General features: G+C 43.0%; 1 protein-coding gene across 3 annotated transcripts in view; it reads left to right on the top strand.

Moving 5' to 3' along the window:
* The window catches only part of LOC124306745 (protein O-mannosyl-transferase TMTC1-like), a 145,513-nt gene extending 123,397 nt beyond the window's left edge, over window positions 1–22,116 (top strand). For all 3 annotated transcript variants that reach the window (XM_046767703.1, XM_046767702.1, XM_046767701.1), the window contains 5 exons: window positions 7,691–7,831; window positions 9,801–10,000; window positions 10,672–10,807; window positions 14,941–15,070; window positions 19,632–22,116. In XM_046767703.1, coding sequence (XP_046623659.1) covers window positions 7,691–7,831; window positions 9,801–10,000; window positions 10,672–10,807; window positions 14,941–15,070; window positions 19,632–19,817 — 793 coding nt within the window. In that variant the 3' untranslated portion in view covers window positions 19,818–22,116. The remainder of the gene's footprint in view (window positions 1–7,690; window positions 7,832–9,800; window positions 10,001–10,671; window positions 10,808–14,940; window positions 15,071–19,631) is intronic.
* Window positions 22,117–25,524: the final 3,408 nt, after the last annotated feature.

Raw genomic sequence — 25,524 nt, 5'->3', positions numbered from 1 at the left:
TTTTTGTAAACGAACATTTTTCATACGTCGTCCAGGTTGTAAGCTACGTAGTTGAAATAAATCTATTGGACGAGCTGTCGTGAAGAAACCACGTGCCGAAAAAATCTGAAAATATTCAAAGTTCATCCTTTCAATACGTACTTTGACTGTGTTCAAGGGCAGTCAGATTAAATCCGACCGTTCGATTTGACGTGTAATACCCTGTGTATTCAGGTGTATTTTTCGATGATATTCAACGAGATTGCGTAAGCTTGCAGGATTTGTCTGCGCGCATAAAATAAATGCAACTAAAGTTTTCGGTCGACTGAACAAAGCTCGTTTCACCTTGTTTGAGCTCGAAAAAGTAATACGGGGTAGTTATGGGGTAGGTGAAGTGGAAAATATATAACTCGAGATTTACCAATTGGGTGAGCTCGTAAATCGCTGTTAAGTAAGTTGGTTAGGTCAAGTAGCAAATTAAGGCGAGCACGATTACCGGGCAAGAGAAATTATTCAAGCACTTCAAAGCAGCGATCAATTCACGAGGCGAGGCGAGGCAAGGCGGTCGGAACGGCATCGTGAAATTAATCGGTAAAGATGTAAGCGTTATACAGTCGACTCCTCGGGGACCGAGTCCGGTGGCAGAATCAACTTCTGCGGTTTAGTGTACTTAATTAATCCCGAACTAAACCGAATAATTATGCTAAACTTATACATCCGAATTCATCCGAGCTTTAAAACCTGGCTGACTCTGCCCCTCGGCTAATTACTTCGAACCCGTTTCGGCATTGTGTTGGATACTAGGATAATGACTTTTTCTTCCACAAACTTCCAGCTCCAGATATCGATCGATTCGCATCATCGAAATAAAAACCAAACAGAAACAAGCGCGGAGTAAAATATTTCTCTTAAACCTCCTCTGACGGTCGTTGTGCTTCGGATTCTATCGTGACATTTGCTTCTATTCGACTCAAAAGAATTTTCCCATTTATACTTTTGCTCCGAATTAATAGAAGACAATTTTAACGGATTGAGGAGAGATTGTTTGACTTTCTGAAATCACTTCATTATCTTATAGAATGTTGACGAATAAGTATAACATATTATACGTGTTGTTAGATACTGCACATTGTGTATAAAATTATTTTTGTAAAATTGCTTAAACTCTGATTTATCGTTAAAAATTAATTTTTGCTTACCAGGAGTAGCGAGGTATTTCTTCGCATGAATAACAGTTCGTTTTTTGAATCCAATAAGCGTAAATTATTTCGTGGAATTAAAACATGACGGTAAGTGATTTTTTTTTCTTCCTTTTATATAACATGGCGGATAATACCTTCATTATACACACATTCACTTCTGTATTCATTTACCAACGAAAATCACGTCCAATAGTACATACCAACAACATAAGCTTCACTGAAAAAATGCATAAATACATGTACATCCGTGTACATGAATAAGCTATGAAAAATTTATGTGCTACAAGGAACATTATATTTACGATAATGCATTGTTTGATTGCAATTTTATGGTATTCTTGGCTGTCGCACCGAAGCAGAAAGAGAGAGAAAGAGAGAGAGAGGGAGCATTATTCTCCGAGGGGTATAAAAACGGGGATGATGGGATATCGGCTCGTCCGTCTATATCAGCCGCAGTAAATCAGGCTAAAAGCAAGGAGACCTTTGAATACATTGACGCAACGTATGTGCATCTCGTAAAAAGCTTAGAGAAAATAAAAACCGGGGTATACGGCTGACCGGTAATACGGGTATAATTCGATCCTAGGAGAATATTATGGGGGCATTTATGGCCAAATAATCGATTTACGGTTTTTTCCATTTTTGTACTCTTACATCCCTTCTCTGAACGGAGAAATTTTTGGGAGTCGAAAACCTTTACTTTGTATGACTCTGCATACGGCCAATTGAGGTAATTTTTATTACATATTTTAATGAGGTAAATTTATTCTAAAAGATGTAAGAACTGCTTGCCTAAAACCGTTGAAAATTTTTCAACTTTTCCTGCATGAGAAAAAATTAATTAAAATTCGTATAAATGCCTCCTCAAGCTGCACGCATTCGACGCTGCATTTTTAGCCATTCTGTTTCAAGTCTTACGAATTTCCGCAAGAGTGCCGAGAGCTCGCGGGTAACTGTATATTATTATACATACATCAGAATTTTCGATTGCCATTTCGAGGTATCAATTTGTCTCGCGTATCGGTTGCTGGAGGCGTGCTAACAAGTGCGAGAATAAAACTAAATAAAATTCTGCCGCGTGTAGATATGATGTATGTGTATATATATGTGTATATATATATATACATACACATATATATGTATGCGTGTAGAAGGCAGGGCCTCGACTGAAGGCGAACAATGGGAATCGAGGGAATTTATAGGGGCGTTTTTGAAATTCATACAATGCTCACGGTCTCGCAGGACCTTTTGACTCGTCTGTTCGTGATCAGCGCGGCCGATTCGCGGAAACAATATTATTTAAATTCGGGTGCTTCGCGGTTTCAGGAGGAACCCATCAGTCGGCTTCCGATTGCATCGACCAGGGACAACGAGCCCCATAATTTTCGGACCATAAAAGCGGCGATATCGATAACGCATCGCATACAGCACCGCGATAAAAATGACGAAAGTTAGGTAAAACAGAACAGAGGGATCAATGTTCGGTCTCGCGATGCTATATTGATACCCGGTGCTTTTTCCCCCTTCGTCGTTCACCCTTCCGTTACATCTTTGATTTACTTTGTCAACCTTGCCTCAGCCGCCTTGATGGACCTGACTACGTTTGAACCGATAAAAAGGGAACGGATAAAAGATACACCTTGTTGATCTTACTGTCTCCGCGTGTGAAGATATACGTGAGGTTCGCACACTGGTTTTTAATAAATTTAAGACCACGTCATACTAATTAGTTAGTGTTTATAACTGACAGATATTTTACTATTTAGATAAACGTAATGGGTTCTCAATGTTCCGATGTTCAATGATCGAGTATCTTGATTCAATGGGAAATTTCATAGAAAATGTATAAGGTATATAATTCGTCATGTGTTTGCATAATTTATGTTGACTTGATACTAGTTTGGTTCTAACTGACTCTGGATTTTTTCAAACAAGTGGCATGCAGGTCCTGGTTAAGGACACAAAGATGCAAAAGAGAGGGGAATTTTGACCCCACTGGTTCGCCTTTTTCAGGGGAAGAGACACTTGTCTTCTTTGCATGAAGAATCTTCAATTTTCGTACCCGGTATTGTGTGACTCGCTTAGCGAGGGCCGCAGAGTTCTCTTTCTCTAAACATCGTAAACTGACAACGAGTGGTTTTCGGCTCTCTCTCAAATCACTCGCTGCTTTTACCACCGACGCGAAGAGACTGCTTTTCATTCCAGTAAAAAAATCTGCCTATCCCTTGGAACAGCGACTAGATTTCCGGAATCGGTAGAAAGCGCCCGGATTGTATTTTCAGCTGTTTGGGAGGGAAGGGTCAGGGGTTGCCGCCGATATTTATACGTCAAGTGTAGACGCGGGAATTTCGCGCGCTTCTTCCTGCAGGGAGAAGAAGAAGCTCGGAGCAGCGCCGCCGAGGAGAGAACGGCGCCCGCTGGGACGCTTCGCCCAGCGAGTGTCTCTTTATTGGATAATAAATAACCTGTTTCATTTATAAGAAGAAGATAAAGCGAGCCGGCGTGCGCTCTGAATAGGTATATAGGCTGAAGCCATGCCGCCCGGCCGCCCTCTTTGTATTCGCCTCTTTGCCGAATGAACTAGCATCGAGCCTCCCTTAAGCGCTCCAAATAATAGAAGCAATTTTTTTTCTCTTTCTCCTCCTCTCGCAGCTTGACCCACCTTTCCGTACTCGTATGTGCTCGCATGCCCGAATCCTCGAGTGAGAAATGAAGTCCATTTCACCCACACGCCGTTCCACGTGATACGGGTTAAACAGATTTTGGAAATTTGTTGACACGAGTTGAAAAATCACTGGCCCGTGAACAGATTTCAATATAAATTTAACCCGAACTTTTGTTCGACGTGCGATTCAATCAATATTCGTTTCACCAATGTTTTTCAATCGACAAGAATATAGCGGGCTTTAAAAAATCTACGACTATTTGGTCGTGTCTTCAATGAAATAGAATTTGCTCTCGTTTTGTGAATTTGGCAAATTGAACTTGGTGCTTTACTTCGAGTTCTTAAAGCGCATCATAAATATCCAATAACCAACATTGTCTCTGCTGGAAAGTCTCACTCAGAGTCTCCGCCTGACCTCAGAATCCACTAGCGAAGAGTAAATTCTGCGGATAAAATTGCGAGCCACATTCCCTGCAGAGTTAGTAAGATGGTCGAGATAGGATGACGTTAGATAAGGTTGAGAAGCGTATCGCTATAGGTACCAGCTCTGACCCGTCGCGTCGGTATAACTCCGAAGAAGTACTTTTTAACCAGAGAGTTTGAGGGACGAGGGACGCGGGGCGGGTTTAAGGGTAGGTACATGGAAAAAGTTTAAATAACTTTTAAAACTATATGTGATCGATTTACTTTTAACTCGATCGAGTTTCCCTCGGTTCGCTTCGTTTCGGCTCGTACAGCGAATGTCCCTGAGCACCTCGCCAATCTGGATTCCCGTCGCGCGGTCCTCGTATCGCTCTTCCTTATCGCCATTATACTCGTCACGGCAAGAATACACCGGAAAATTCAGAGCCGTGATAAACGGCGTGCTGTTAATTTCCACCCGGCTTTTTCAGCGTCGTGAAAATTCGCGACTTTCGCTGATCCGCGGGTAGCGAAAGTCGAACTTCCGGATGACCCTTATTTCCCAAGCCCTGGAACTCCAAGATAGAGTCACCCTGGTACCATGGCCCCGAAACCGGAAGTCGAGCTCCGGTGGCCTGCCTCTGTGGTCGCCTTGTTGTCACGTACCGGTAATTAAGAAAGACCACTTCAGTCTTCCGCCGTCTTACACCAGCTTTGTATCCACCCGACTCACCCCGGGAAACTCTCGCGTCTTTTGTAAACGTATCTGCCTAACAATACACGAAGGATTATGCATGCATAAAAGGAGCTCTACTCCGAAAAGCCACGCAGAACTGTCCGAGTCTAGCTTTGAGGGGAATTTCATCTCGCAATATTGCCCGCCTCCTATTCAACTGCAATTACACGCGAAATGATCGGAGCTCTGCAAAAACGTCGCCCACTGTTCCTAGATATATTAACCAAAGTTTTTTTGTACTCTCTGTATAAGGTGAGTGCACCAGTTACTGACCTCCTTTGGTTGTATCCGTTTGATCCTCGGTTCCAAAATTACTTGAAGATAAATTTGTACAGTTTAACCCTCTAGAGATTGATTTTGTCGTCGAAAAATTCACAATTTGTGCCGTCAATTAACAATTTTGAAATATGAAAGGGGTCTATACGTGTCAATAATTGGTACAGGTTACTCGCTCCAAAATTTTCATAATAGTTCGACCTCGCTTAGCTACTGCTGACCTTTGCAAGGCTGGAGAATAAACCGAGAAACCGGCTGGTTCAAAATTTTTTACACCACCACCGCAAATTCCATCGCAAAGAGTAACAGGGAGGAGACACGGGAGGAGTGATCGGACGAAGCTCGAGATCCGAACAAGCAGATCACCGGATTTAAGCTTCGACTGCTGCCGTAGCTGCATCCGAGTCCAGCCGGCGTTTCACTCGGAAGCTCTTAATCCCAGCCGTGTTCGAGTCGCGGAGTCCCGTAGAAAAATCCGTTCTAGTCGATAGGACGTGACGCTTCGTGCTTTTCTCCCCCTCGCCGGCTGATATTAGTCGCGCTGCTGTCCGAAGCTTATCGCCCGCCTTTACGAGGAGAGGAAAAAGGGCTCTCCCTTCTCGCCGAGTCTCTATAATTGATAAAATTCTCGTCCGACATTTCTCCCGGGCTCAAAGAAGGCCGATGTTTTCCATTGTCAGGAGACGAAACGTTTCCAGCGTAGCGGAAAATTCCAAGTTTCAGTTTGTCGCTTTCCTTTGACGGCAATAAGAACCGACCGCATACACGGCGCCACCGACTATACGTATACCTAAGGGTTGAAAATTGTCTACCTAAGGTTGCCGCAGCGCTTGCTGTGCACGGTTGTCTGAAGTGTTTGAAATTGGCTTTAGCGGCGGGTGTCGAGTGTAAAATCGTTTCACCCGAGGCGGTAGGATCGTTGTTTTTCCTGCGAGTCGTACCAGAGACCCGGATCCACCCCGTCGCCGCCTCGAAATATCTCGATGTGTGCACCGCGAAATGAAGCTTGGATTACTTCCCCAACGCCTCCGGCGCCTTGCCGAGGATCCGCACTTATTGTTACCTTCCCTTCGAAACCGCGAGAAGAAAATGGAAAGCTATAGGAATGAAAAAATTAGGCGATCGTTTAACCCCTCAACTACGTGCATCGATGTATCCCTCCGTTTGAATGTGAATTTGAGTTAAAAAAAAAAAAAAAAAATAAATAAAAACAATTACGTAAACTAAACGGAGAAAACCATGTTTTCCAAACTAGATAGACGTTTTCCCGCATTCAAGTCGAACTCGAGTCCAAATTTAGCGCCTACGTTTGACCCTACCGAGATTCATACAAACCTACTTTGAAGGAAACTGAACCTAGAAATCTTACATTGACCCTCTGACTCCTAAGAATTTGAAAACAAACCGTACGTCGAACCTCCAGCTCCGTAGGACAAAGGTACCAAACCCTAATTTGACGCTCTTGGTCGACGATTGAATCTGGTTTGTCGCAGTTCAATCTACAGCTCCCCCTTGGACCTGTATCTCCTCCTCTACAGATGCATTATTACAGCGATATTCAAGTGCTCGCAATGAATAATACGAGAGCTATTTCGACATAATTTTGACCAGTTTCAATAACGTTTGAAAATCAAGTATTGCATTTCAGCTGTATTTATTCAACGTTCTTACGGATACAAAAACCCCTTTAACTAGAAGCGCTGTACTACCTCTGGACGGTTGAAGGAGGTTTTAAGCAGACCCTATTTTGAGCCTAAACTTGGTAAATCAGTAAATTTTGGACATTCTCAGCGTTAGAACAGAACCTACTTTACTATCTGTAAAGTAGGCGCTAAATTTCGATTAGGGAATGCTCGTAATTCATTGACCAGCCTCAAGGCCCCTTTTCTCTTTGTCCATTTGAATTCAGGTTCCGCCGATTGCCACCCACTTTCCTACCAATCATACTCCGCGAGTGGGAAAAGTTTTTTCGAATTATTCTACCCGGTGGAAAAGTGAAACTGTAATGTCGCGTTCAAGTTCCCCCGACTCCGCCATCTGACTGTATTCCAGGCTATTCAGCAAAGCTTGTAATCTGGCGTGCCAATCGTAGTTTGTTCTAGACCGATTCAATATTTCAGCTGTGCAGGGGAGGCGGATTCCATCGGAGCGTAATATCCCGGCATCCTCGGATTCGGTGAAATTAATCCCCGACAGCTAACCGGGAGCTCTGCCGCAATGCACGTCGCTTTGTACAGTCGAACTGCAACAGCTCAGGAAACTTAACCGAGTTCCGTAGATCCGCTCATTTCTGTGCCGTGCAGAATTTTCGCCGTTGAATTCCCATCGCTGCAGGGATCGATAGCCGTATCGCTGCGGCTTGTCGGTGCTTCACGATCGGCAAAAATCTACAGGCAATCATTCGCCCCGTTCAATTCCCGTCTGTTTCAGGCTGTGGCCGACTTACGCGAGCGCTCACAACAACCTGGGAACTCTGACGGTCGGCGAAGAGGCTGAACAGCACTTTCTGTCAGCCATTAACGCCCAGCCGGGTCACGTCAACGCTCATTACAATCTTGGCCAGCTCTACAGGTAATTTATTTCGCATTATAACTCCCCCCTCGGCTTCGGCTTCGCCGTAAAGCGAGGCAACACCTCGAAAAAGTTGCTCGCGTGAATCGCAGATTCAATTAAGATATGCAATTCAATACCTGTATTGTCGCTCCGACGGCCTGCAGCCCTGCGTGTGTTAACGAATATCGCGAACATCCATCGCGATCTTATCGTAATTGATGATTCTCAAATTGTTTTCCTCGAATTTCGTTGTTCCCTGATTCGGTTCTATATTTTGCCGGAAAAATATTAATTAGAACCCCCGCGAAGATGGTCGCGCGAAATAATGGATCGTATAATGTACGTATATACGCGCCTTCGTTGCAGGCACGGGACAATTTTATCAACGGTTTATTGTCCGTTTTATTGGCCGAAAAGCGCTCACGCGAATTTCACGCGTTAAATCTTGCGTGCCGCGGTAATTCATGCCGCTTCGGACAAAATTAAAGTTTAATTAACACGAGCAAAAGCTTCGCGCACCGTTTCTGCTTCCGTTTGCGTATAGGTGTCTTATACCTCTGCGTGTGCTTTCGTTTTAACCGTAGGTCACTTTTCCGCAGTCATTTAAACCCTCCGTAAGTTATCGCTGTAACAATTGTTTGTTTTTTATAGTTTCTGCCGTTCTCTCGCTCGGTTGGACTGAACAACGATTTGTTTTTCTTTCACTTCAATCGTGGATAATGTAGAATTCGGTCTTTCATTTGCGCCGTGTTAAAAGAAGGAACCCAAAATTACGTGATCTTGTTTCGTTTCCTTTTACCAATTTAATCTATTTCGGTAATTGAAAAAGTAAGGTATAACACTCACGATGAACGTGCGGGTGTTCGTAAAGCACAAAAGTCGAAGGATCAACGTAATATATCCGAGACCTCGAGGAATGGCGTGGTTTTTTTCTATCTCGTTTCGATTTTTTCGGGGCTGTTTTCAGGGGCGCATCCTGTGGCGTTGAATATTTTACTTGAAATCTTCAGACGTTTCTTACATATGTATGCACATTTATACATATACAACGCGTGTAACGTGAAATCCTTGTAGAATGCTGAATTTTCCGTAAACGCGAGGATTCGAGAAGATCAGAGCCGGATGAAAATGTATACCGAATGTGAACGTATGCGAACCCGTGGCACTGGTAGAAGCGGGAGAATATTTCTTGCAGTGTTTATTCATTCACGAATACACGCTGCAATGTCGGTGTTTCAAAATTACGCAAGCCCACAAGTTTTGCTAGATTCACCGGGAAAAACGATGTGAAAGTAGAGAATTAATCGCAAATCGCTTCACTCAACCTTTTCTTTGAAACTTTCGCTGCAATGTTTTTCATTCCCTTCGATTTCTTTTCGCCAATTTATTCCCTCATCTCTCGAAAAATAACCTCGCGCGTAACGTGAATTTGGTTATGTGGTAAACAATTATGAACAAGGGATTGTCATATTACCACCCCTGCTAGCCTGACCATTGGGGATTCTAACGTGATTACCGCGTCCCTTTTTACGGCCACCTAGTCGGTAAACCGTCAAAGCTGAACCATAATTCACCTTCCCCCAAGTCCTTTTAAATTGCTGTTTAATTTATTACAAGGTTGAATTTATGGCGCGGGAATCTACCATACGTGCGCCATTATACATACCTCGCTACACAATCCGTGTAGGTACACACGATTTCCCCATCCTAGCGCTTTCGTTATACCACCCGGGCGGTCGAAGGATCGATAAAAGAAAATAATTTCACCATCGAGAACATCCAGGACGATGCAGTAGCTCATCCTGAATAAAAATTCAATAATAAATATCAAAATGTAGGGTATCGGTAATCAATGGTTCTGAGAAATTTTCATTTCATTCGAGTCTGAGCCATTATATCCTTTTCACTTTCAGACCAAAAGGGATTCCTTTAATTTTTTGAACCACCGTTCACCTCAGTTTTTTTTTTGGTTTTTTTGTTTTTCCAGAAAAACGAACCGGACTGACGAGTGCATAAGGATGCTGCAGAGATGCGTGTCCTTGGATCCAGCTTACACCCCCGCCTATTTGGTGCTGGCGCGATTGGCGACCGGGCAAACAGCGGGGGCGCTTCTTCGGCACGTCGTTCGTCTCCAGCCACGAAGCCCTGACCACCTAGCCGAGTACGCGGCATGGTTGAACAGCAACGGTACGTGACGAGTTTCCCCTGAGAATTTACCTTCCAGCAAATTGCGAGCAATAGCGTTCGTTTTTAACTTCAGGAGTATACGCATTGGGGTGGTTCTTGAAAATGTCATGTTTTAATTTTGACCGTTTAAAATAATTCAAAACTAGATCCTTCATTTTTTCAATCTAATACAAAGGGATTTTTCGGGCCGCTGATTGCGAATCTGAAATTGAAATTTCAAAATTCAAAACGACGGATCCGACATGCCGGACCAAAATCCGAAAAGTTACTTGATGTTGCCATATTGGATCTACCATTTTGGATTTTGTAATTTTCACTTCAGATTCGTAATCACCGACCCAAGAAACCCTCTGTGCTAAATTTTATGGAAATCCGTTCGGTAGATTTAATGTCTCCCCGAAAGGATTAAATGGGGAACTCCAAACCTCTCGAGGGCACGGGCTAGAGCTAAGATAAAAAACTGAAAAATAAAGGGATGATATTTGAATTATTTGGAACCGGTTTGGGGGGGGGGGGGGTGAGCCAGGCGAAATTAAAAAATCACCTTTTTGAGGACCACTCTAGACTATACATATATTAATTATGCACATAAGCCGGATTAATTATGCCGCAGTGCGAAATGGAAACTCGTTGTATATTGATGAAAAGAAAACGTCATCCCGTTGTTTCAGGTAAATGGCTCGCCGCTCTGAGGTACTTTCTGAAGGGGATGGAGGTCTCGAACTGTCACAGAGCCTCTCTTCTCGGCACGGCGAGGATCCTTCGCGCCAGGGGACAGTGGCCTCGGGTTCACCAGCTCGTCACGAGGTACGTCTAAGGCGATTTTAGGGGCTAAAGCAACGCAATTAATTACAGGCGAAGACGAGAATGAATGGAGTAGGAAAGGGAGGGATTGAAATGAGTGAAAGCCGGCGGTCTATTTCCTCGCCGGAATAATTTTCGCCGCTATTTATTCTTTTGTAATTATCCTCGATAGGAGGAGCCTGCGTGTATGAAAGTCGCACTAAACGCGCGGGTTGAATTCAAACACGTACACCGTTTAAATAACGCAGGTTAACCGGTTCAGTCACAGACGCCACTATAGTGTACGCCCGTTTTTTTTTCTTCTCCTTTTTGTATTTTTTTTTTTTTTTAAATTTCATGCAAAATCTTGAATTGCTTTGTATTTTCAGGTAACAAAAGTACTTGAACTTTGGAATGATTAGGATTTTTTGTGCATCCATAATTGCTTATAATTTTTATAAATAAACGTATGCAGAAAAAAGACATATTTTCCTGAATATAATTCGTTAGTGGAGAAATTTGATAGTGTTGAACTAAGAGCAAATCGTGTTTTATTTAAATCCATCGTGGAATATTCTTACAGTGTACAGTGAAAAAATCTCATTGTTCAAACGATCACGATGAGCTAACACTAAATTTGATTGCAAATGGATTCTCTATAATTCATCAAGGTTCTATCATTTATTTAACTCTTCAGTTGATCAAAAAACCATAATTATTGAAATCATTGTCACTGTGACGAATAATGTGCTAATACCTTACTGAAAAATACTTCACCGTTACTCAAAAACGGATTCTGTAGATTCGTATAGAATTTATTCGCGAACAAAATGAGCCCTAGTTATTCAAAATCGGTCAAAGGATGCGATTCTTTTATTGCAGAAATTAGTCGATGATGGGATCCCTTCAAGTTCATGAATAATTGTGCTGTTGTAGGTGAAATTTCTAAGTTTAAAATTTTTTTCCGTGTTGAAGAAATATCGTTTCGACTGAATTGAACACTCGATTAACTTCAGTCGCACTTTCGGCCCTTCGTTACATCATATTTCTGTCTTCATAACTCTCCGACCGGACGATGGGTTCGATACATCTTCAAACTCGGCCACTCGCTTCATCCGGGATTACAAATTCGCGTATAAATCTCGCCGGTCCGTGACAAGCGGATGGCTGCTGCTGGCGGCGTGACGTGTGAGGAAATAGAAAATTGCGGAGTTGCCGGCGTTGTTTCGCGAGCTGAAACGTAGCCGCTGTTTTGCTGGAGGGAAGCAAATCGACCGAACATACGAAAGACAGAATTTTTCCAATCTCTTTCACCCTCGCGGCTGTCAAGCGCGAGGCGCGCAACGAACGTCGGACGGGCAAAAAGTCTTGAGCTTTGTTTCGCCCTGCGTACCCGATCCAACCTCGCATCCATTGCCGAGGGACTTTAGCAGCGTTTCGAATCTATGAATTATCAAAATACCAATTCCATCCCGACTTCCGGAGAGGCTGGAACGCCTCTTTCCGTCGAATGCTGATCCGCGTCTGCGCGAACTTTGAATAATAACCCCGATCAAACGAATCCCCCACAAAAAGCAGCATTCATATTTCTTCAATTTTCTTTGTTTCGATGTATGTTGTGTACGTATATTTATACATCAATACTGTAACAACGATCAGTCTTTCGATATTCACTTGCAACTTTTTGTCATTCAATGTTTTTATTGAGTCCAAGGGTTTGAATTGAAGTAAAATTTCGTAATTTATCTTGAAGTATGATGTATCGTGAAGAGCTGCGAGCTTTTGAATTCAGTGAATAACTTATTCCAAGGCTTACACTGGTCACCCAAAATCGACGAGCAGAACATCGTATAACGTACGGCTTGAATCATTATTCGAATATTTACCTATTCATACGCTTTCAGTTTTTCGAAAAACCTTCCCTCGTCCACCCGACGTGTTATCAATCCTTTGACCGTTGTATCCGTCAAATTGAACAACCAGCCGATAAATCGTTTCGCCGCTTAAAGCGCGTCTGTATTTCACCAATCGACGCGTGCAGTTTTAAATTCACGCATGACGGATCCGCGCACCTAACGCTTTCAAACGACCGCAAAATAAACGCTAAAGCTTCGATCAGCCGCCCCTGCAGAACTCACATTGGCGCGTGTGTTTTCCTACACATCGAATTGTAACATTGAACGTGATTTTTTCATCTGGGAAAATTAATTTCGTCGAACCGCGAACGGTTTTTAACCAAATCGAGGTAGATTTTACGCTAGCAAAATTCGGGCGGTGCAAATCGGATTTGCATGGGGGCGGCTTACGGTTTTTCGAAATGGAAAAACAGTGTCGCGGATATCGTTTCGGATAGTAATTTCGGCGCGAAGTCGTCGGCGTTTTCCGCGGAGGTGCAAGCGGCCGGTGAACTGATAAATCGGGAATTTACGAGCGGCCGTTTCCCTTCTTCTCGCCCCGCTTTCCGTGTGTCGGTAAAAATGATAACTCGGCCGCGACGGTGTTTGGCGGTTGCCAAGCCTGCAATAACAGTTCGCACGATACGCGTGTCTACGTGTCGCGTAAAACTTGGCGCAGCAGAAAATCCGGAAAACGCCGCGTGGCTAATGTTAAATCAAGCAAGCCCCGAAAGCACCGTCAAAGCGCAGCGCTGCTGCCAGCTTGCCCATTACCTTTATCTCGCCGGCGGAATGGCGCTTTTATAAATCACCGACGAACCCTCCCCTATCATTATATATCCGCGTCCGAACCTAGCGCGCGATATCATCGATCCTCGATCCATTGCCCCGACTTTGTTCTTCGCGTCTGCAACAAATTTGCAGTCAACGAATTCGCCCGACGTCTGCATAGCTAGTGTAAGCCACTCGCGGTTCCCGTCTGTCGATTTTCACCATTCGAAAATATACTGGGAGAGGTGGAATGGCAACAAAAAAAGGACGTGGGCATAAACGACACGCGGGAATTTGAATACTTCATTTCTTATCAGATATTGCAACGTCGGGATTTCTTCGTAATGACGATCTCGAGGAAAACGAAGAACCTTATGAACTCCCGAAAATCAATCATTCCGTTAAATTTTCTTTATGTATGTGGAAATAACCACGCATAGAGTTTGAATCAACACGTAATTTTACGGAATATTCTAACCGTTACGCGTACAATTTGTCACTTGCACAGACTGAAGCGCAACATGAATTTTATGGCAAAATCATCGTCGTAAACATCTTTGGATCTACCTGCAAAAAGTTGCAGGATTCAAGTTTGGATGATTTTGAAAAACATGAAGGCCTTGAGTCTGTCTCAAAATCAGTTTACTGTGAGAATAGAGTGCCTTGATTTTTACATTTCGGTGAAGAATATAATTAATTGAAGGAAATAAAACAGCGAACAGAATCTGAGGTTGAGATATTTTTGAAATTCAGATTTGCACTCTCACTCTCTCTCTCTCTCTCTCTCTCTCTCTCTGTTTCTTTTTCTGGGTTGCGAGAGACTCCGACTAATTAGGAACTGTGCTGACCTCGCTGGGTGAGGGAACCAGTCTTTTTCCATGACTGGCAAAACCTGATCCGCATCATTCGCCACCCCTTCAAAACCATCGTGTTAAGTTCATCCGAAACAGTATTTGACCTCGGCTGGCAATGCGAGGTCCGTAATTAATTCATCTCGCGCTTCGAAGAGATTCGTATCAATCCACCGTTACGATTCCCAATTTGCAAACATTGAGCCAAATGAATATATAAAAAAAAAAAAAAAAAATGTCGGTTAAACCGAGTGACTTGGAAGCTGGCCGTGATTCAATCCACGACTCAAATTAGCCGTGTTCGTAAACTGTGACTACGGCGTTTGAGCTTGAGTTGAAAAAGCGTTCGTTTGCCATACCCTGTAAACTGGAAAAAAAAAAAAAAATAAAATGGCTGAACTTACCAACCATGGTGATCAAATACGACGAAAGAAATATTTTGTTAATTGTAATGAATGTGAGTTTATTTGACAACACAAATTATCTTTTTACTCCCCCCTTTTTTTTTTTTTGTACATGTAACAACATTTCTTTCGCCATATTTGGTGAATTCAAAAAATTCTCTCTGCGTGTAGAAATAATTCTTACGATTACTCGTATAACGCTAGTATAATTGAAATTTTCTTCACTCCATTTTCAGGTGGCACTTGATGCTGCGAGCGAGGCGAGGGGGTCTGATTTATCGAGGGGACCTCTACATCCGGGCATGGCAGCTGCAGAGTGAGTCTCGTCATCGAGCCCATCAGCATCAGCACAATCTCTGCCTGACGGTGAGTTTTTTTCTTCTTCTTCTTCTTTTTTTTTCTTCTTCCTTCTTTTTTATCTCTTTTTTTCTGCGATCAAGCAAACGGAGAAAGTACGGGAGAAATTTGATCAATAAAGTCGTCTTCTACGCTTTAAAATATTCCACGTTAATAATCTCCGCATGTTAATGTACCGCAAGTTAACGATTTCGACAAAATATACGGCGAAATTGCTAATATTCTGTAAAAATTGGCGAATTATTCGCTGCGAGACGTTGCCAATTATTCCTCGAGGGAATCTCGAGGATCGGCTGATTATACACCACGGCATGAGAAAAATAATGTACAGCGGTATCCGAGATAACAATGACGACTGTAAACGATGGTAATACGACGATAACACTTCTCGGATTTAATTAGAGACCCGTTATCGTTCCGCCCCTCTACCCCCGTCACTTCGATACCGCCCCCCGGTAACTTCCGCGAGACCGAAGTCGGTCTCTGGGTGGGTGGTTCCGGATTCGTTCGGGAACAACGAAAGCATTACACGCGGCAAGGTCCCGAGGGAGGTTGTTTCGCGAGCCTTATATACCCGGTTCAATTAAAAATCCCCCCTCTGACTCCGACCGAAATTCGGCAAAGGGTTATCGGCCCGGGTTGGAATCGGTATCGCTTTGAAACCGTGCGTCATTAAACGAGCGACAAATTTTCATTCGCGTCGATCGATCCTGACGCCGATTGGCAACGCGTTTTAAATCGACGCGGTTGGAACTCTCCGGAATTACAGCACGGTTTATGGAATCGGAGTTTCGGGTTCCCGGGGGACGCGAATATAACCGCGATTGACCGGCGATAGGACGGCTGTCCAGATTCGTATCGACTCGCAATAAGCTTGCGCCCTTGGGCCGATCAGAAATTAGATTAAAAAACGGAACGCGTGAGGCGAGCTGAACGAAACCGGAAATTACCCATTGATTTTCACCTCGCCTGTATAGTTGTGCCCTCTTGCCGTGATCGCCTCGGCTCCGGGGATGTTGTTGACTGTAGTCTAGTAATACCCGCGTAATCACCGTTATCGTTATACCTTTCAATTAAATAACCCGCTGACTTGCTAACTTTCGCCCATTCAACGACGTCGCGTTTCCTGAGACCCTCGTTTCACCCTTTTGAGAGCCTTTAACCAAGCGGCGTCGGTCTTGGAACAGCCGATTCAATTTTCCCACGCCAAAACAAGCTACGTAGCTGTTATTTTTACTGAAAATCTATTACGATAATTGTACCTCCGCAATTTAATCCTCGAATAATCAATTGCGTTATAAATTTTCGTCGAACGAGATTTGATACAAATGAAAATTTATACGCAAAAACGTAGAAGCCTTTTAGCTTCCGAATAATTTCTGATTTTGAAATCGGTGAAATAGAATTTGAGGTAACTTCTAGGTTAGACAATACTTTTAATGGGACTCAGTTTTGAAAGAAAATCGTTGAATTTCTCGGAGATCATTGAGTGAAACTACCTAAACCAACAGAAAACGATGGACTGGCATCATCTGACAATTGTACACAATTATCGGCATCTGTGGCAAGAAAAAGCTCGGATTAGTCAATTTTAGGGAATGAAAAATTTTTGGAGCCAGGAATGAACGGCGATGAAGATCGTTCGATTCGTTTTAACAACAGAGCCGAGGAGACGAAGCGTTTCGCAGTTCCTGACTTATGCATGACCTCGAGTTTCAAAGGATGCGAGTCAACCGTAAATGTATTATACCCGTGTACCTACCTACCAACCTACCGTCGGCGGAGCAACAAATGAATGGATAGGGGAAAACGAGACGCCTCCGAGAAGAGCACATCAGGAAATACTACCACACGATACAGAAACACGTGATAAATGCGTTACGTCGTATCAACAGAGGCCTGTAGAATTTCTAGATAAAGCGTAAAATACAGAGAGAATGCGGGAGAGAGTGAGATGAAAGGCAAGGAAAGACGGATGATGGGGAATTCCGTGTGCATGCACAGGCGGCTCTTGTTCTTCCGTGATTCATTACACCCTACAAATGTTAGCGGCAGATGCAGTTGAATCACGGTAGGATGCCGTTTCTCATACCAGAACAGCCTGACGCGAGCCGCTCTCGCTTCGAAATTTAATTAGGATTTTTCCTCTAGTCTCATGACTTTAATTAAAAAAGGCTTCTTCAGCTGTAAAATCAGTCGGACCGGTTTGCGTCCGTCTCAAGTGGGCGATGAAGCTCGGGTTGTAATCGCCCCGCGTCGAATTCCGACCGGAAAATCGTCAAGCAAGCTCAACTTGCGTGTCGGTTAAACTTTCGCAAGCTTCTCGCTCTATCTCTGTCTCTGTCTATTCGAAGTTTCTAGTTAGCCCCTGCACCGAGAGATCGGAACGATCGCGCCCTGTGCACTCGGGGAAAAGCTCGCATTTCGAGGAACGAGGTTGACCTCCTTGCCTCCTTCGGAGAAATTTTCCGCAACTCCGTTACCGATCCGACGGAAGTTTCCATCCGAGACTCGCCTAGATCGGTTAAAATCAATTAATTAGCAGCTCCCCAAGATTTCTTCACTCGTACCGACTCGAGTGATAATCTCCGCCTCGGGTTCACCGTCTATATTTTATTCATCGTTCTCCATCTTTTTTCTTGCCAATTTATTCCGCGCGCTAAAGTCAACGTCAACTGGGTAAATAAACGACCGAGACCGCGTTTAATCTCCTCTTTGTAACACGGTGCAGAATTTATAATAAACACTGCATGCACAGAGAGAGAGAGAGAGAGAGAGAGTTTGTGAATTGTGCCGCTTCTGCAGTGTTGCAGGACTGATTCGAGCCAGTCGAGTGTGGAGCGGTGCATCACGAAGGCGACGGTCTATGTTTGCCCATGCACCTTTCATGGTTAAATATAGCGGGCTTCCACCATAGGGTGCAAAAATTTCTATAGAATTATTATTTACATGACGATATAGAAGAAGCCTGATCTATTTTTTTTTTTTTTGCTTCGATTTATCATACGTCCGTTTGTCAGCCCCTGCGGGTGATTATATGCATATGTAGGTATATACGTTATTCCATGGCTAGTCATGTGCGTAACGTTGTTTTTATTAGACGCGTTTTTCTTTTTCCATCCGGCTGATATCTTCCGCCGTATTGGAGACCGTTCGACCCTGCACCGCAGATTCGCTTCCCTCTGCGATAAAGGACAGGGAAAGAGAAGGAGCTTTTTTTTTATATAATACATAAATCCGCCGCGTTGATACAACTTGCATATTATATCACACGATCCTCGTCTATAATTAAACTGCAGCTAGACCGTAACGATTCAAAGCGCTGAGATGTACGACGCTGATCTGAACTTTGTCCACCTTTGGAAGAGCTCCGAGTTGTGAAAAGTCGCGTGTATTACACGCACACGGTTAACCAGCCGAACCGGTGATAGGGTTCTGTTTTAGTTCCAGCCGAGCTGCATGAGAGGACAGAGATTAGAACTCGAGTTTTGCTATACTTACGGCTAATCGAGTTAGTCTCCTTACTCGTCACGCGGAAAGCCTCGCCAAGTATCGTCCAACCTTCGGACAAGTTCTCCGCATTCACCGCGTCGATTTATAAAAGGCGAAAAAGAAGAAGAGGCGGAATTAGAGCTTTCAATAGAAATACGAAATACCTTTAGTTGTTCTCTCTCTCTCTCTCTCTCTCTCTCTCTCTCTACTTCTCAATGTATTTCTATTTCCGTTTTATTATGTTTTACGTTTATTCTCATTGTTATTCTTAATTTTATTACTACTCTTAATTTATTTTATATATTTTCCTGTACTACCTATTCTTATCCTGTATCTATCTAATTGTGCACTATTATTTTATTCCTACCGTCGGTTCTTTAAATTGTAAACCATCATCATTTTCATTGACTATCAACTCTAAATTGTATATCTATTATTAGTTAGCTATTTATTTATTTTATCTTTCTGGTTGATAGTTGGTAATATATCCTTTTTATTATGTCACACTTCTGTTATGTTGCACTATTATCACTGGATCTACTGTAAAATCCTGATCTTGTATCTTATGTTACTTGCCCTAAAACCCAAGCGGGTCATGGCATAATAAACGCGATCTATCTATCTATCTATCTCTCTCTCTGCAATTATTCTCGTCTCCGTGCTCGAGTCTTCTTCTCGGCGAAGACTGTTTCCTATCGAATGCCGAGATGTTGAACGCTGCTCCACCGAGTCGTGGAAAATTTCAGCAGTATATATAATATAATGTACAGCCATTATCGTAAGAAGTTAATTTCTCCCCGCTGTGTCCCCGTTCGGCCAGCAGCGCAGAAATAACCGTCGCGCTGAAACGATTATAAACCGGTACCTGTCGCGTAATTGTTCCGACTTTCGAACAATTCAGACTAAACACCGTCGACGTGGCAGTGAAGTTTCTCAAAAAATCTCCACTCTCTGCGTTATAATTACATCCGTCGTCTCTTTTCATTCTTTCTCCAAATATATCCTCGTTTGATTGACGGTCAAGCAGTTTTTACTCCTACATTTTCTTAACATCGCTCGGTATTTTCGGGTGTTTCAGGAAACGGGATGCACGACTCCGAGGGTCGCGAGCGTTTCGGTCCAGCTGGAGCAGGACAGCAACAAATCGGAGCAGCTTCAGAGAGCGCCGCGTTGCGGAGTGCGACCGGATCGGCAGACGAGGAAGACGAAAGCTCGAGTCACGGCGCCGGCGCTCCTCGTCCAGAATCTACTCGAGACGCTTTAGTACCTACAATCTGATTCAGGTTTCAACGAGGTTTGGAATTGTTTCGCGTAGCGTGTAGAGGCCCGCAAATTTGCGCAACGCGTTACGCAAAGACGAACGAAGACATGTGAGGATAGCAAAAGGAGATTAAGTCGAGGTGATGACGTTGAAACGAGATGGAAAAATTATTTTACCGATTGAGCCGATGGTGATTTTTTATGCTAGGGTATAACGTTGTGTAACGGTATTATTGGACGAATGATATTACGATACGGTGAAGTGTAATTGAATTGAAGGTCCGGAGCTGCAGGGCGCGAATATTCAATATTGTACAACAATATGATGTAACGATATCACGGTGATGTAATTTTCTATCGCTTGAAATCTTGAATGTACATTCTAATACAACAGAACATCATATTGTATATAATATATAGTTGACGTTTAACGCATTGTTATTATAATTATTATAGATATTGTTGCTATCATCATTATTGCGTATCATTGTATCGTTTTATGATATACTTGTCCTATAATACATATAAACTCGATGATAATTATAATTCGAATATTCACCGTGGTTGTGTTACTTTTAATTTTATTTTAATCCACTTCATTTTCGTTTCAAATTTCACAATACTGATTTCTGAAACTTTCACGGTTAGCTGTACAGTCAGCGTGCGTTTAGGTTTATTGAAATTTCAGTAATCATTCTCAACGCCGAATGCTCTACTTACAACGCTTCGATATTGATAAACCGATGATTCCGAAGGGTTCACAAGCTTTGTCCGTGTGAGAAGAAAGGTTTTATTATTAGAAAAATGTATGCGGTAACGAAATATCGGATAGGAAATGCGAAACAGGTATGAGCTGCCGACAAATTTGGCGAACAAGATTGTTCAATCGTATTATTAGCAGATCTCGAAATCGTTGAAATCACTGCAGCTTTCCGGTTCTGGGAGAAAATTGCTGCAGCAAGGCGAGGTTTGAAATTATTTTACAAAGACGAAGGATGAAGCAGCAAATAAGAAAATAAACAATTTGTGTAAGAATGGATACAAATGAATAAGTAAATAAATAAGAGGAACTGAGATTAGTAAGAATCGATTTCGGCAGTAAGGGTATCAAATTATGTACTTTGCATGTGGACCAATCGAATGTTTTGTACCGATCTGTGAGATTGAAATACTACAAGGATTGTACTCGGTGTGAAATAAGAAACGAAGGAAACCGCAAAGGAAAAGACGCTATAAGATTAATTATAGTGAAAACATATTTGTATATTTCAATGAATTTTTGTGATTAAACTCTATACAATACGATTACTATTGCTAACACATCGTACAACAATTGATAATAATTGTCTGATAAATAATAACCCTGATCCAGAAGTTTGTCTTGTAGAAAATTATACGCATCTGCTTGTAAGTTAGACACGAGCTCAAAATGGAAAATTTGCAATTGAATTATACTTGTAAATATATCATATTTATATACCGTGAATGTAGTACTTTGTACGCGCTATGAGATTGCGAAATTACACGATTCATTTATCGTGGGTTTTGAATTCATGCACAAGACTATCTTAATTCATTTCCGGTTTCGACGAATCCTCCTGTGGGTACAACTTGCAGTATCTTAGCGCGTATAAAATGACATATCCCGCAATTCTATACGCAATTTATAAAAACAGCTCTTTAGATTCTTTGTAGATTGTAAAATTGGACCGTAATTAGTCCAATTACTGCTAGCCGTTCTCATTTTTCACTGTTTGCTTAGACGAAAGAAATGCCAAATATAGCCACCGCAAAACTTTCTGCGGCTCGGTGTAACGTGCTATAAATAAATAGAAGAAGAAAAAAAAATGACAAACGATCAATAAAGCGAAAAAAGAAGAAATAAAACAAATAGCGAATAAATTATATTATATTCGTGCAAATGCGATTATCTGTGAGTGAATTAACAAAATCGCGGAATATCGGGGTGCAAAAAGGGTCAGGATAGCTTAATCTGCAGTACTAAGGAACGAAAATAAAGGTAAACAAATAACCAATATTAAATACGGTATTATACGTAGGTACATTATAAGCCTGACGGTATTTGTAACAAATAAGTACTCATACATATATAAATATATTTATATATATTTATGTATATATAAGTCTGTAAATATATTTTGTATCGTTAAAATTAAAAAGCTGGTTATTTCATATAGGAATAACGCGTGTAATTAACTATATATTATGTATAAATATGATTGAAACAAACCAAGAAAAAAAAAAAAAAAAAAAAAAAGAAAAAGAATCTAGCGTAGTGTATGTGCGATGCATATAATTGTACCCATTGTAACAACATTATATTACATATAATAATATTTGGTATAATTAAAGAATAATTATGCAAGATGTACGTTCGAATGATTGTGTAAACAGAGGCCCGAATATCTTCTTCCAGTGCATGTAATTCGCGCGCAAATATGTATATCCAAAAGGGTGCAAATCACCGAAGCCTGAGGGTAATTCGCGCGTTGAACAAACAACTCGTATACCCGCTTACTAAATATTTCGCGAAAATGTGATAGACGACGGTGAATCCGGTCGGATTTTCCACCGCTGACGCGAGTTTCGGTGCTGGTTTATTCAAGATGGCGGACCACCGACCCAAGATAAACGAGCTCGGCGGCGTAGGCTGCCTACGTAAACGACGTGTGAATTTCAACGTGTGTGAGTGCGGCACACGTGCCCGGCCTTATCCAAACAGGGCTAATTAATTAATCGCGATGGTTGTTCATCGAGCTCCTTCGAAGCCGACGTCGAGCAGTTTGGGGGGTCTAATTATTATCGATCCAAAAACAGGCGTGCCTATGATTATATGTGTACCCAATTCCAGTGTTCTCCTATCATTTCCGATTGGCCAAGCCGCGAGCCTGCGGAGAAAACTAAACATTCGCGTATTAATCTCCTTGCTTCCCGTTGTTTTTTTTTTCTCGATCTTTCATCTCTATCTACTTTTTTTCACCAAAGTAACAACAGCCGAGCTTTAACCCCCCCCCCCCAAGAAGAAAAAAAGATGCCTTCTTCTTGTGGTGTGTACAGCAACAGTCTGTTTTAAGTGGGGGGGGGGGTCGTGAATTCTTCGACGAGGTTTCGGGCAATCTTGTAACTCGGAAATCTCGGTTTTGCATGCAATAGGTAATCCCTAGGCGTGTCACGTATTCCGTGAACCACGTCGCCACCTTTTTCCTGTCTCTCACTCCTTCTCGCTTTATCGTTCTCTCTCTCTCTCTCTCTCTCTTCGTTTACCTACAGCCTTCGCTTTTGTCGTGGGTACGAGATTACGGGTACAAGAAATTAAAGCGGGTTGAAAAGGGGAAAGTAATCACGAAGAAGAAGTAAAAAGAACAATAACCACGAGTCTGGATCCCCTGTCACGCGAATTTCAAAGGAGCTTGCAAACGCTTCGTATTCTTTCGTTTTGTGTCTCATCTGTTTCGTTGAGGTTAATTTTCATTCGAAAATAAAATGCCCCTTCGGTTTTTCCTCCCACTTTCGCCCCTGCGATGAATATGTATTACACTCGTATCTGTTGTTCCACGAAAGCATGGAAATCAGAATCGGGGAATCGGTGGTAAAACGTGAATTGGAAATCGCGGCTCCAGTACTAGCATTAATACCGAATTATGCATACCTCGGTACACTCGATCGCGGTGGGCATAATTCGCGCGTATGATAAAGGAATAATAGCGAAAGAGACTCGAATTTTCAAACTCCGTCAGCCGATATTATCATACCGATATAGGCGGATACCTCCTACCCTGCGGCAACGAGCGAATACCGAGTGTAATTAATTTCAACTCGATTAGCTCGGTTACTATACACATCGTTTACGAATTCAATTGTTGAATTTAATCAAACCAGACATAATAATTGCAATAACAACATTGATAACGATAACGCAGACGCGATATATACGGTATTCGTATAAACACATCCGCCCATTGTGAATACGGAGCAATTGTAATACATCGATTATTATCGATAATAAAATTATGCTTATGCATCGATACACACACACACACACACACACACACACTCCGCGGTCGTGATCAAATGCCAGAGCTAACGGCAATCCATGCTGCGGATAGTGAAACTAATTAAGTGGTGGAACAAGAATGCTCGAAACTGCAGACCCCGTTCGATGTACTAGGAATTATAAATGCGATTAGAAAATTAGCTTCGTCGCTAGACGAAGACTCTCGATTATAAAGCAAGAAGGATAATAGGCATGCGGGAACGCGGGTGGAGAACGAGGTCCTGAAAGCCCTAATTCCTGGCGGTTTAGCGGGAGGTAAAATGTGGCGGTGTACTACATACATATAACGTACGCGTGGAAAGGGCGGAGGAGGAGCAGCGTGGCCGGTTGGCCTTATTAGGTACACATCGTCCACAAAGGCCTTTCATCCCCCTCCGGCTCTCCGGCGGCGGCAGTGCACCAGAGGAATAATGTACCCCGCCGCAATGCAGATTCCGGTAAGTGTAGGCAAAGTGGTGCGGAGTATAATTCCGTATAATCACACTCTTTGGAGTTCTCGGCGTGCGAATACATGTTCCGTGACAATGGCTGGTCATTCGGGTCTCCCGACCCTTGATGACCTTCGGCACAACGCAACGAGGGGAGGTTTTAATTGCGATAATGAAGATCTCGAGTGTTCCGACCTGCCTGCGAAATTTTCTTTTTCTCTTTTGCCCTTTTTCGTCCAGCCGCGATGATGTAGGAACGGTGAAACGGTGAAAGGTATCAAACACGTTTTCGATGGCTGGATTTCCCGATAATGGCCAGGGATCTGCATGGTCCTGGCACCCACTGAGAATACAAATTCTGACATTACCAGCCTTGCGCCTTGCTTTCTTGTCTATTCTCCTTCACGCTTCTCGGGTGCCGCTAGGTTGGTTTCGTTAGAGGTTATTGCCGTTACACGAGCACACTGCTCTGGATACAGAACGCCGACTTTCCGCCGAAGAGGGTTGCGGAATAGAGGGTAACAGCCAAGCGCCCATTATGCGCAGGGTGGCGAAAACATTCGAATGCGTGAACTTCTCTTTCTCCAACTGCAGACGTTATACCGACGCGAACCATATCGGCGGTCCAAATTTTGAGAAATTGAGCGTCTCGATGGTGTTCCAACTGCCTTGAAAACAAATCGTTCAAAATGACAAGCAACCGTTCCCGATGCTCGGATCCCGAGGCGATCGCAAGTTCTGACCGAGCATCGAGTCTCTAGTGACTAGAGATTGATGCAAAGTGGTGTCAGTGAGGTTTCGAGGTTGTCGAACCCTTGAACAAGTCTCGTTTTGCGCTCCTCGGGGTGGAAAGATCCGGAAATGTAAACCAATTTGGATCTTCCCACCCCGTATGTTCGCGGTCGAAGATCCTGAGACGGAATCTGTGTTTGCGTAGGTCGTAATACCTTGGATGGAATCGCGGCGGGTATTCGACGCGTGTAACGGGACGTTGGAATACCGCGGGATATCTGCGCAGAACACACATGCACCGAGTGCTGCTTCGGAGAGATACAACAAGGTGGAATATGTGTACCCGGTTCTCCTTTTCCCCCGGCTTTTTCGCGAGCCGATCTTGTTTGTTCTTGTGTCTGGAAGTAGGGAGGGAGGGTTGTTCAGGGATTTGCCAAGCGTCTCGTACGGCAAATCAGCGGCGCTCTCCACTCTAC

Source organism: Neodiprion virginianus, chromosome 6 (assembly GCF_021901495.1).
Source record: "Neodiprion virginianus isolate iyNeoVirg1 chromosome 6, iyNeoVirg1.1, whole genome shotgun sequence".
Classification (NCBI taxonomy): Eukaryota; Metazoa; Arthropoda; class Insecta; order Hymenoptera; family Diprionidae; genus Neodiprion; species Neodiprion virginianus.
The sequence above is the reverse complement of the archived record's forward strand: the minus strand, read 5'-3'. Positions and strand labels throughout refer to the sequence as shown.